This window comes from Melanostigma gelatinosum (assembly GCF_949748355.1).
Source record: "Melanostigma gelatinosum genome assembly, chromosome: 15".
Taxonomy (NCBI): Eukaryota; Metazoa; Chordata; class Actinopteri; order Perciformes; family Zoarcidae; genus Melanostigma; species Melanostigma gelatinosum.
Window position 1 is genome coordinate 15,073,237 of NC_136648.1, and position 13,354 is coordinate 15,086,590.

The following is a 13,354-nucleotide window of genomic DNA, read 5'->3' on the forward strand; positions in this document are numbered from 1 at the left end:
ACAGAAAACCATTTTAAGTTGTGACCTTTAATTAAAACGCAAAATCCATGCAAAACGTCCTGGCTGAGGGTTTGGATCTTATCCTCGGGGGCTTGTTTGGTCTTTAGGAGCTCCACTCTACAGAGCTCCTGTTGTGCAACATATCATTAGAACTACACACCACAGAAGAACGGCCGTGACATGAACTGAAGGGAATGATGTTGGAACCTGAAACACATGTATTTTATTAAAGTGTTTTGATGTATGATGAAAAACATGGGCCAAAAAACAAAAGAAGCTGTGTACACTCTCACGCCAAACAGTGTGTCCCTGAGCAAAAGCAGCGTGATGGGCTCCATGAGCACAGGCGCGCATGAAGTCATGCAAACACACACGCATGTATGCACACAGGCACCATGCACACACACACACACATGCCCAAAGTTCACTTCAAAAAACACAAACATAAACACATGGAGAGCAACAACGAAGCCAATTATGATCTGTGGCGCATCCCGACGAGAGCCACAGCTGCAGAATATCTGTTATCTTTCTGCAGACGGACAGATGGAGGTTGCATCAGCCCTCAAAATACATCTGTTAAAAGCTGCAGCCCTCTGTGTGATCTTCAATCACACTAGCCCCAGCTCGTCTAAACCCACTCTGTGACACAGACAAACGCTGACATCTTGCTGACTTCATGCTAAATATGTGAAAATAATCTGCAGTGTGTTCCTCCGCCAAACTATTGAATGGAAGCCCTTGACTGAGCTGGTTAAAAGGCCTCGACAGTCACTGACAGCAGTTTTTTTTGCTTTAAGGTTTGATAGCCGGTTGGTTTATTGCATGGAGATGTTTATTCTAAAGGATGAAGCTAAAAGGCACAGCAGATTCATCCATGAAAGCAAGAACGACACCCACGCTACATCAGACAGGGGAAACGCTCGTGCTTTTTTCTCCCAAAACTTTCATTCAGCTCGAGTGTGCAACAAGACAACAACAGTGGAATACCTTGAAAATACCAGTAGAGCCCACTTATGGCACTGGTTAGATGTTACGGTATCTTTTTAGGTGTAGTTCGTGTTCACTGGTCTGTGAGTCGAACTGAAATATGCTCAAGCTCAATGTCAAGGATTTTGAATGATTCTGGAGGAAATCGTATTGTGACATTATGAAATCCAATGGTTTGATGACAACAATGAAACATAAATGCAGAATACCGACACAGTATCTTGCCATGCCTTCATTTCTAACGCAAACAGGCAATTCTGTGTGCACAACAAAACACTTCCTGTGTTACTCACACTGTCAACACACAGATGTACACACAGCAGATAGAGAGCCCATCTCTCTGCAGGCCACTGATAAGCCTGCATCCGAAGCAACTGACAGAAGGGATTTGTGCATGCCCATCTGCAGCGCAGCTCCCAACCAACCAAGGGGAATCTCCCCTAAACCTCCTGGACTGTCAGAAGGCCTTCTGCTGCCGAATGACCGTTGTGAACTTCAATCCGGGCCACCGAGGGCTCCCTGCCGGGAACCAGAAATAATCTGCACAATTTGAGAAGCCCAGTAACGTTACATCACATGTTTTTGGGCCGATTTGCATCCCTGTTTGTGGGTTTTGTACCTTATTTCAAGATCAACAAAGAGGTCCAACAGCATCGACAGCTTTCCCCTAAAGAACAATTAGAACCACACTGTACATATATATATATATCGCCATGACAACTGGAATGCTGCGGATGGTGGTATTATTAGTTTATGCTCGCTCGCTCTGCACACTGCGTCTCCTGCTTCGACTCGCTACTGTACGCCTCCAGATGTTCCCGTTGCGGAGCCTCAGCGCCGCACACGTCTACCGCACATGCATGCACATGCATGCACTCATGCGTGCGTAACGCAATGTGCCAAATGCATACGCCCGCAAACGCACACACACTTCGTTGTCACGCAGAGAAAAACTCCAAAGAGTTTGTGCAACACAGATTTAGTTGCAGACTCAGGCTTCACCTCGAGAGAAAGAGATGGCGACCGAAACAATAGAAGCATCTACTTCACCCAGCTATGAGTCAGTGGGTTTGGAAGAGACAGAGATACAGTAGCTACTGGAGGAGCGAGGCTGAGACATTATCAGACAAACCAGGGAGGAAGAAGAGAGGGAATGTGACACATAAGATATTGCATCCAATATTTGCTTCTCTGTGGTGAAAATAGGGAATTTGCTGAGGGCTTAAAGGAAGCTTTACAGCTCACATCCTCCACCTGTTTTTAGAGGGAGCTACAAGAACGAGCAAATCCTCATGCTGCAAACCCAAACAAACACATTTTAGAGGCCATGCGCTTTAGTCCTGCACCGGTACATTTTTAAGGTAAATAGAAGTAACAGTGAAACAAGCATGGAGAAGATGTGCTTTCTTTGTTGGTTGCTTTTGTGACTTTAAATAAATAAATAAAAAAGGTTTAAATGATTGAGTTAAAATAAAAAAACAATTCAATTTCAAAATGAATCTTCTTGGTTAACAGCAAAAAAAAAACAACAGTTAGCACAATAGAGTCACCCAGCTTGTTAGGTGCTGGGGAACAGATTGAAGTTGGCCATTTCAATGTTGTTATGGAAACGAGATGAAAGCTACACATTTAGCTGCTCTGCATCCAATCTGCCGCAATTCTGCTAATTGCCTCTTTTCTCTTTTACTGACCCGCGTGCCCCAATTTTTCTCTTTCATTCACTCTCTAATTCTGTCTTTTTTTTTGTTCTGCCTCTCCTCCATCTCTTCTTTCTCCATCTCAATCCCTTCCCATCAGCCCCTCTTTCCTCCCCTCTCAGTATCTCTCTGCGCGTCTCTCTTGACACCGTTAAGCGAGGATGTCACCTTTTCCAGTGGGAGCCGAAAGCTACCATTTCGCTCCTATAGGGTTCTGGGTTAAGAGCACCCTCACTGAGATAAGAGAGCATTGTTTACTTGTGTTACTACTCGCACACGCACAGACACACACATGGAGAGCTGTACGAATGTACTGTATGGTGACGACCGGTCAAAGAGAGCTACATGAGTCTTCTACTGATGCTGGCGATTTTGAATTAGCTCGTGAGAAACCTTCCAAGATCAAACTCAGTGAGCTGAGGTGCTGTAGATGCAACGAATGCACTTCATCATAATGCCAGTTGCATATTTCATTGTTTGTTTTCTTATAATCAGATGGTTCATATCTGGTTTTGATAATATCAGTATGGTAATACCCCTGTGACAGGTCTTTTCTTCATTTTCATTGCTCCTTTCCTGTGATGGAATAATATGTTTCCTGGTTATTATCTATATGCAGTACGAGGTGTAATTTGTGGAATATGCCCTTCTAAAAAAAAAGAAGCTTTTAAGACAACTTTTTTGCATGCTTGAACAAATCTGTCATTACCACACCAACATATGTCATCTCTCTTCAAAATACACTTAAAAGCAATTCAATAAAATTCCAAACAACCTTTACGGTCTCAAATATAGTTTAGTGGAGCACTGTTAATTGTGGTTTAATCATAAAGAGTTGCCAATAAATCTGCATCTCGGAAAAATGTATTTTATCCTGTCACACACACACACACACACACACACACACACACACACACACACACACACACACACACACACACACACGCACGCATCACCTGTCACTGCTAGTATATCTTCATTGTCTCCATTAGGGCTCTTTTAATGTATCTAGTTTCTCCTCTCATTTTGGGCGTCTTGTTTTTCTAGCATAATATTATTGTGTTGTCATTCATATTCATATTTCTTCCTCTCGCGCTGGGCAGGCGCGAGAGGAACCCAACTAACTAGGTACACACATCCTCACTCTTCTTTGTCACACAATCTCCACCATCAGTCTACGTACCGATACTTCATGCCGGTGAGCTTGGCGGTGGACTCCTTGAGGTTGTGGTGGTACCGGTGGGTGAAGGAGCTCAGGGTGCGAGCTATCAGGGCCACGGTACGGAAGCGGGCGCGGGCCTGGCTGCCCGTGTTGGGGCTGGTGGCGTTCTGCTTGCTGTGCTCGCCGTTGCGCGGGGCCTTCAGCCCGTGGTCCGTACATGCAAAGGACACCTGCATGGCTGTTGGCAAAGGCCCCTAGAGCTGCTCCAAGACAAACAAGGCTTTGTATGTGTCCCTAAAGTACCAAACAGTCTTCTTTTGTCTGTCCGTGGAACTTGGATTTTGTCCTTGTTGTTCTTATGTGAAGTTGAAAGTCAGTGGTCCAGGCCAGTTCTGCCTGGTGCTGCTGAATCTCATATGGAAATCACAGGCAGGAGTGATGGGTGCATGAGATTGTTCAGTTTCCTTTAGGAGAAGAACCTGAAGCGGATGTTTGGTCAAAATTGGACATTGCGGCAGTGCAGTCCTGGTCAGTGTGTGAGGGATCCTGTGCCGGTCCGACTCCACCTGAATATATGAGAGAGGATGGAGATGGAGGGAGAGGGATGAAGGAGAAGAGGCACTGAATGAGTCGCTGAAAGAGTCACCCGATAGAGAAGGGCACTTGAGAGCAAAGGGTTAGAGGGGTGAGGAGACGAGGAAAGGGTTCTGCCAAACCATGAAAGAAGAGGAAAAACCCGTGAAACCTCTCTGTATTCTCTTGTCCCGTGCTGTTTTCTCCTCTTTAGTGTCTTCTGCTCACACCACTAATCTGCTTTGACGTGGCAATATGAAGGATGAGAGCAATTCTGCCCTAGTTTCTTCTTGCCTTTCTATCTCATTTTTCCTCTTTCTGTGTCTGTCCTCGTTTTATCTTCCTTACCTCCTCCAAGCTAAACTGCACTTTTCCGTTCCGCAACTCAAATTTGGTTTCTGGCTTATTTCTGATGAGTCCATTTCTGTTCACAAAGTCTGCCTCTCCTTCCTCTTTTAACGCACTTCTCTTTTAGGCTGTCTGGGAGGATTTGTCGGGCGGCCAGGAGTTGTGGGTGTCTGGGGAGTGTTTCTCGCCCTCCAACCACGACTAAGCTTTTCGGTCAAACACCTAAAGTCAGGAGAGTAACGCCGGACCGCCACACTGCGCTCTCGACACTGTACACATGCATGATCACAGACACCCTTCTAACTCCTGTCACACATCTTAAAAACAAGGTCATGCTTTCACAGAAACAAAGCAAACGCCTGCAAATCTTCTGCATTTGCTTCCACTTACGACACACACACACAATATAATTATTTCTGATTCAAGTGTTCTTACGCACAGTGAGTTGTCTCTGAGAAACAGAGAAGAGATGCTTGATTGACGCGTGCCCTCCCGCAACTTTGAGAGGAATCAAGCGTCGTTAGACAGCGAACAGAGAGACCCCGCAGAGATCCGCATCCCAACAGAAAGCGCCAGTAGCTGTCCTCAGATCCGGCAAACAGCCTTGTCCTGTCTCCAAAGTCCCTGAGCGAGTAACACAGGTCTTTATGGTCCCCGGCTTTGCAGCAAGAACGCTCTGTTTGATGAAGGGACCCTGGAATGGTAACAGACAAGCGGAGAGGAGGAGGAGGAGGAGGAGAAAGCAGGATGCATGGTACCTCACTTCAGGGAGAAGAGGACAGATGCAGTGAGGAGGCGAGTTGCAGCGCATGCTGAGTGTGGAGAGAGAGCGAGCCATGTGCTGAATGAGGGAGAGACACTGTGTAGAGGGCTACTGACTGACTGACTGAAAGAAAGAACTGCGGTGTGTTTTTTGACTATGGCGCCACACACTCACAGAGAGAGAGAGAGAGAGAGAGAGAGAGAGAGAGAGAGAGAGAGAGAGGTATATTCTGAATGGAAATCACAGGAGCAGAGTTGACGTGAGTTTGTGTGCGAGTTCCTTTACTTCAGGCCAAATGTTGAAGTGGCGTATGGTGGGTTGATTGCAGAAACCTACACGTGAATGTCACAGCTACGCTTCACTTCGCTGGTGACGACTTAAGAGGCATTTTGACCTGCGACACCCTCTTTTTGTTGCCTGCCATTTCGGTGCATGCCCTCTCTACACATGGAGTAACATTTACAATCATGTGTTAAGTGCTAACTGCCAATCTAAGACCCTCTGTACAAAAGGCACAACAAGCAATTCATGTTCATTACAGGGAGAGATTACGGGCTTTTAGTTCATTACAAAGACGAACCCAGGGAGAGCGACACGGACATCTCAGAGCAGATGCTAAGTGGCACACTGAAATAACACACAAACCAGTGTTCAGGCAGCGCAGCGTCTTACTTTCCTCCCCCACTGAGCAGTAATGTGACAATGCAGGATGTCATGGTGCATTGGACATCCACCCACCTCGAGGCCAGCTCAGTTATATTTATATCCTTGCTGATTGCATTTGATAACAGCGAAAATCAGTTGGGCAGGGACAGCAAGGGGAGATTTATATATACTGTATGTATATTGAGAAGCTATATGTTGATTGATGAAATGTAATGTATCTGAGTTGAGGTATGTGTATTTTCAAGTGCTTGTACTGTTGAATGCTATAGACTTCAATGCAGTGTCATGTTTGTAAACCAGGGACCTCCAGGGATCAAACAATGCACCACATCTGACACGATATCATGACTTGTCTTTTCAAGCTCTAATAATTAACAGCTCATTCTAAATGGACAAAGGAGATTATTGATGTAACACTTTATGAAATACATCAGGGGAATCACAGTTTGACAAGAAGACAAATATTCCTTAAAGGGATATTCCAGTGATTTGCACTTCCACAAAAAGAAGGTTGAGATATCCTGACTTTTAGTGCCCCTAATGGGTCAAGATCATAGACTGTTTGTGGACGTAGTCATCGTGACATCACCCATTGGTTTGTCGACTGCGGTTTTGAAGCCTCGAGTTCGGCTTGAATTACGGCCGTCGCCATGTTTTTTTCCGCAACCAATGAATGGAGGTTACCATATATGGAATGCGGAGGAAAGACGTCGAGATGGTGTATATGGCTCTGGTAGTAAGCCCCGCCCTGAAGCATATTTCGCTTTATGGTCTAATTGGGGCATCATTTGCTAAACGAACACCATGCTGTAGTGAAGAAGACTTGAAACTAGCGATTGAGAAAATAAACTCATGTTTACAATGTTTACTGCGGGATTCAAGTGAGAAGTAGAGTCATATTCTCATAGACTTCTATACAACCAGACTTCTTTTTGCAACCAGAGGAGTCGCCCCCTGCTGGTGAGTAGAGAGAATGCAAGTTTTGAGACACTTCGGAAGTGGCTTCAGTAGGCAGAACCTGTCACGGGCTGTGGTGGTGGACCCAAACGCAGACATGACCAGGGATTGCCGAGTGAAACAACAAGGTTTAATGCAAGGTGGACACAAAGGGAAACTTGACAGGGAACAACGGGGAGATACAAGGTCGAGAAGACGAGGGTGAAAACCAGGCAGACTCGGGAACCGGGAGAACCCAATTGCAGGCAGAGGAAGACAAGGTGAGCAAAAATGTAAACAGAACTCAAAATGCAACACACTGGCCAGCCGAGAACAAACAGGATACCGAGCGGGGTGAAACGACAATGATCTGGCAGCGCGTGGATGAGGAACCGGGGTAGATATACTGCTGGGTGATGAGTAGATTGAAGGCAGCTGGGTGGACTGGGCAGGTGAGTTGAATGAGAGCAATCAGGAGGGAGCCGGGAGGAGACCAGGGCGGAACCACACACAGGAGGCAAAGCCTAATCGTGACAGAACCTGAGGTTGCCGCCCGGTCAAGATCCCAAAATCCTGGATCTTCCCATAACGCAAATTGATGAGTCATTTGACTGTTAAATGCTTATGTTACCAGCATCTCCAAGGCTACATCTCCCTCCCTGTCGATCCCATTTAAAAGTGTGTCAGTCAAAAGCGTCAACTAGAATTGTTATATTCTCGGCTGGAATCCCCAACGGGCGATAACGCTGTTACCCCGAGGTAAACCACTCTGCTTTAATAACTCCACCAAGAACCCATATTCAAGTTCTGAAACTCTGTAGCTAAGACACAAACCTCCACCGAGTACACACATGTTGAAATGGATGAGCCGTGCACGGAAGAGACTTATAAATACCTCCAACCCATCCCTGGGTTTTCTACAGTGTGGAACATCTGTCAACTTGATAGCACTCCAAAACGCTGCATCCATCTATGCAGGGAATCAGTGATTTTCTTTACAATAGCCACTCTCTGCAACATCAAACTCTACGTCACACAATTACATCTCTCTCAACAGTCTGCTGGTTGACAGATGAAATATTCCTGTGTTGCACATTTTACCCTCATGTTGAAAAGGCTATTTAATGTCTAATAGATTTTCCTTATCTGCACGAGCCTCCTGTTGGGGAGAACCTTTCCATGCTGTCCGTGACGTCACTGCTGCAGCTGTCCCAATCTCTCGCTGCTTCATCACTTCTTTCTCTGTCTATTTTCCTCTGCATCCCCCCTTTTTACTCACACCTTCTGTCCGTCTGTTACCTCCTTCCTCTCGTGCCCCTTCTTCCATCTCTCCCTCTCTAAATCACGATTTAACGCAGCCTGTTCCCTCACTCCAAGTCCACAGTCTTTGCCCTGCGCTGCTGATTGTGATTCACTGCGCGTACGACACCACAGAAGAAGAACTGCTTAATCTGTCTTCATAGGAGGGTACCGACTCTGCGAGGACATCATGGTCACCGTTATTAAGCACTACCAAATTTCACTCCGGGGCCGGGAAAACACGCTTGAAATATAAATGATGTGGCTTGACTCTAAATCTGAGAATGGAAAGTACGTGAAGGATTAGACTAAATATGCAAGGTTATCATCACCTTCAGCATCATCATCATCATCATCATCATCACCGTCCCTCACCAACAGCACCAAAAGCATTCTGTTATCTACTTATATTATCATGTCATCCTCATCATCATCACCCATTATCATCATCATTTCCACCACGATGACATTTCCCATTATCACCATCGGCATCATTATCAACTCATGCCACCATCTCATCTCAGTTTGAGGCCGCTGCATTTTGGTGACACCGACGAACGCTGACATCTTTGTTGTAACAGCCCCGACAGAAGCCCAGTGACCTTATGCGTCTGCCCAGCAGGCAGAGGGCCTCGCAGCGGGGACGTATTGAATGACAGAGGGAAGTGGATGCCGAGGTATTTATTGTCTAGAGGTGAGGCACTCAGTGGTTCATAGATTCAGTATTGATGAAATGCTGCACAGGCTCACTTTGGAGGTTCAGCTTTTATGTGTCGGGTGTTATTGAGACAAAATGTTCCCGAGCGCAGACGTTTCGGTTCCAGGTGGAGTCCTAACTGGTTCAGGGGAGGCTCAGTAAATGGAAGTGAAAAAATATTACGTTAAGTTATCGAAAGATCACACAGTATAGCCTTAATGTGTGTGACTTAATTAAAGAGCTACAGTAGTATCGGGGAGTATTACTTTTCCCACTTTCCCAAGATCAGAAACTCCTTTTTAATGTATTTGCTGTAGTCTCTCTGGCCAAGGGTATGAACTTCATGAAATACATCAGGGGAATCATAGTTTCAAGGGGAAACCTATTTTTTGTAAAAGTTCCTCAGTGTGTGCTATATTGACCGAGAAAGCCGAGTTCTCCTGCCATGCCGGCAGTGCTTATATGTACCAGGATGCATTGCTGCAGAGCTTCTAGCGCCCCCACAGGCCCTATCCTCTTGCACGGCTAATGCAACTGTGGCCTCAGCCTCTCTCCGCTGCATTTCTTCGGCTGTAAACTGTGGCCCAAATAAATTAGGCTGAATATCAGCCGAAACCCTGTATAATGTATCCTCACTTATATTTTATACTTATTCATATTATATTGTTCCTGATGGAAACATAGTTAGTTTGCGATACAAGCAAAGTGTTTTTGAGCTCATATTCGGCTATTATTCTGAATATGACAACATTCTGAATTTGATATGGCTCATGTAAACATCATATTCCGTTTGGATATTCTCAATTAGGCAATATTCTGAATGGGGCATTTTCCAACTGAGACGTTTATGCTCATACCATTCGGGTTTTAGGAGCATTCCTTGGACATGTATACAGCACATTCGAAAAAATATGCCCCCCAATAGGGTTTTTTGTAGGGTTCCTTCTGGTCGGAAGGAGAAACACACAGACACACACACACACACACACACACACACACACACACACACACACACACACACACACACACACACACACACACACACACACACACACAGACAGACAGACACACACACATTATTAAGCATGAAGGACTTGGATATCAACAGTTTTTTGGATGTGTGCAAATATCGCAACGCCGACCTTTTCAAGAAGTTGGTTGAAGGAATGAGAGAGCGAGGCTGTGTTCACGTGGACTTCTTTGACACAAAGAAGTAAAATGGCACAAGCGGCGTTTCACGTTTATTTTGACGTGATAAGCGACATGTAAGGGCATCGACCCCTGTCAAACACAGCCAAGAATGGCGTTGACGTGCGATTCACTGGCCCCCGGGGATTAAGATGCAGCACGGGGTTGTTTTACGTTCATCGGAATATGCACGGCTGCATGTAAACAGGAATATTCGTGGAGTATGAATTTGTCCTTGGCCACGTAAACAGCTGATAAGGAATCTTGTCGTTTTCGGAATATGAATATGGCCCTTCCTGCCTTTTAGCGCATGTTATTGCACGTGCCCCACTGGCTAGCTCGAGGCCGCTTTACTGCACTGACCTAATACAGTGATTACAGCTCGTAAGGCAGACAGTACTAAGTCGCCCCACCTTCGGTCCCTATTTAGGTAAACACTGTGAACTCTGTCAGCACTCTCGCTATTATTTGCACCGTTAGCTGCATGAAGGCAAATGTGCTCTAAATGTAGCTCTCTTGTTAAGAGTTAAATCATAAATTTGATTCCACCGTATGAAGCTACAGCCGGCAGCTGGCTTATTTGGCTTTAGCTCAAAGACTAGGACAGGAGGAAACAGCTGGTCCATGCGATTCTTCTGAAAAATGTCCAATTGGAATGGAAACACACAGCCATTGTTTCAAAGGCCGATTCCTCTGAAAATACAAACTCTCTATGCAAGGGAAAGGAACACGTGGCTTATTATTATGCTCTGCGTTTTTACCCTAAAGTCAACTAATCTCACTCCTAAACAAAAATCAGGAAGGTCCAGCAAGAAAGTACCCAACCAAGATACTTTATGGTCACAGCTTGTGGTTTAAAAACTTTGTTTTTTAAATGAAACAAAAGAAGTATGAAAAGCAAAAGAAATAGGCGCGCTGGCAGCACATTTATTTGAGTAAATTTGGACAGAGGTTACAGGCCCATGGCTTCTATTCTTTACACTAAACTAACAGTCTATTCATGGACACTTCATATTTAGCCTACCAGCATGAAAATGGATCCGCTCATCTCATTTTTGGCAATAAAACAAATAAGTTTATTTTCTGAAATGTCAATATGTTCTTTAGACAAGTCACTCTCTGTTAATTTCATGTTTGATGTACAACCAAGGCTACGGTACACTCGGTTCTAACTGCTTGTCACAGTCTGACATTTCAGTTCTTTATTCATTACACTCTCGAAATCATATTTGCTATGAAGTAGAATTGAAGTAGATTTGGTATCATACACAACACTGTGAGTGTAAACCCAGGAAGAGGAAAAAATAATTGGACTTGGTCTAATTGAATACACCAGCCACACATCCGTTAATTATACATTGGATTATCGCTGCTGAAAGCTCACTTTCTTTCTGCTTTGCTATGACAATCAACTCAAACCTAAGCCATATTCTACACTTCATTACTTATTCAAATCCTCAGTCTTTCCACAGAAACCTGCCGTGACCACTGAAGACACAGCAGCATGTCTGACGGTGGCCTCGTGTGCCTTAAACGTCAAGTCTAATTGCGGATGGGAATTAGTGCCGGCGTCTCGCTGTGCTAGGAAGGACTCTTCCTTATCAGCAGATGATGAAAGCATGAGGTATTTCACAGAACAGGGACCCCGCTGAGAACAGTTCAACTTGAATCCATACTTCCAGTGGTTTATTAATCACACAAATCAGAGTGAATTGACGAACAGGCTGCTGTTTCCCCCTTATTGGTCTTAAACTAACTTTACATTTACCTTTGAAAATAAGCAGAAATGATGTAAAATCAAAATGTAAGCAATGTAAAACATGCATGTTGTAAATCTCCTACTACAAGCTCTCTAACACTGTATCAGATAAAGCAGCATGGTCTGCATTCATTTCATTTGTCTGAATGTGCTAATGCGTGCACCCTTCTTCAGAGCATGGATCTCCTACCTGTACACCATGCCGGCTCTAGGTTGGACGGCTGCTTGGACAAAGTGCACGTGGAATAGCTCTTTCAAACGCTGCTGCTCTCGAGGTCTGCTGGCTTCCAAGCTTTCTGTATGGCAGCTGATGGGGCTTGAGGGGTGCACCCTGGTTCCTGCCCCCTGCCTCTGCTGGATGGAACTGGGGCGGCGGTCCAGCCTCGGCCCCCCTCTCTGCCTGGGCACGGGGATCTCACTGCAGGCTGCCCTGAGATACATGTTTGGATCAACCCTGCCTCCCACACAGGGCTGATGGGACACTTTCTTTGGTTAGCAAATCCTTTTCAATGTATTTACTCACCCTGTGGAGAGAATGTTGGCCTAAAAACATCTCCATATGCAAGTACAACGCAATGCTGGTCACGTGGGACAACAAAGGAGTGATACCCCGCCACAATTTCCACATATAACAAAGTACACACAGATCAAAGGCAAACAGATTCACACAAATACAATTAATATACTAATAGCGTCTAATAACATAGCAGAGAGGGCAGAAACATCTCTGTGTGCCATACCTGTGATGTCAACTTTATTCTTAGATGATTGACGGATTAAAAGACAAAGGCAGCTTTTGTTTTTGCCCCTGGTGGCTCCGGCGAGAGAAGCCTGCTTGTCTGTTAGGCAAGCCGGACAAAGCCAGGGGGCTATTTCTGTCAACTCGTACTCGTCAGAAGTGTGTTCTTGATATATCTGTTGTATGTGGCCGACAGCCAATTCATGTTGCAGCTGAGAGCAACTCCGGTCCATCTAGTCTACTTCTCCTTAAAGAAAATAATTACATGATGACATGAAGAGAAAGGCAACCATGTACGTGAACAAGATGTTCCTTGTGATGATACCAGGATCCTTCATGGAAATCATGTTTCACCACCTGTATAGCTGTCTTGTTGGGAGTTGTATATATCCCCAGTATTCAATTACTTGTATGTACTTTTCAATGTATGATTGAAATGAGACTGTGTCACTTTTGAATGAAGAAATGACACATTCCTTCCTTATCAATGCTCAGTAGTTCAAATACAAGTTGTCAAAAGTTCAATACGCTCAAGGG

At 45.0% G+C, this 13,354-nt stretch overlaps 1 protein-coding gene across 2 annotated transcripts in view; it reads right to left on the reverse strand.

Moving 5' to 3' along the window:
- kcnab1b (potassium voltage-gated channel subfamily A regulatory beta subunit 1b) overlaps nucleotides 1-12,367 on the reverse strand; it is a 30,551-nt gene extending 18,184 nt beyond the window's left edge. Inside the window, exons 1-3 of one of the 2 annotated variants that reach the window (XM_079284594.1) lie at nucleotides 12,269-12,367; nucleotides 5,210-5,464; nucleotides 3,871-4,415 (exon numbers count right to left, since the gene is read on the reverse strand). In XM_079284594.1, coding sequence (XP_079140720.1) covers nucleotides 3,871-4,085 — 215 coding nt within the window. In that variant the 5' untranslated portion in view covers nucleotides 4,086-4,415; nucleotides 5,210-5,464; nucleotides 12,269-12,367. The remainder of the gene's footprint in view (nucleotides 1-3,870; nucleotides 4,416-5,209; nucleotides 5,465-12,268) is intronic. The other variant, XM_079284595.1, reaches the window with a different exon arrangement.
- Between the last annotated feature and the right edge of the window lie 987 nt (nucleotides 12,368-13,354).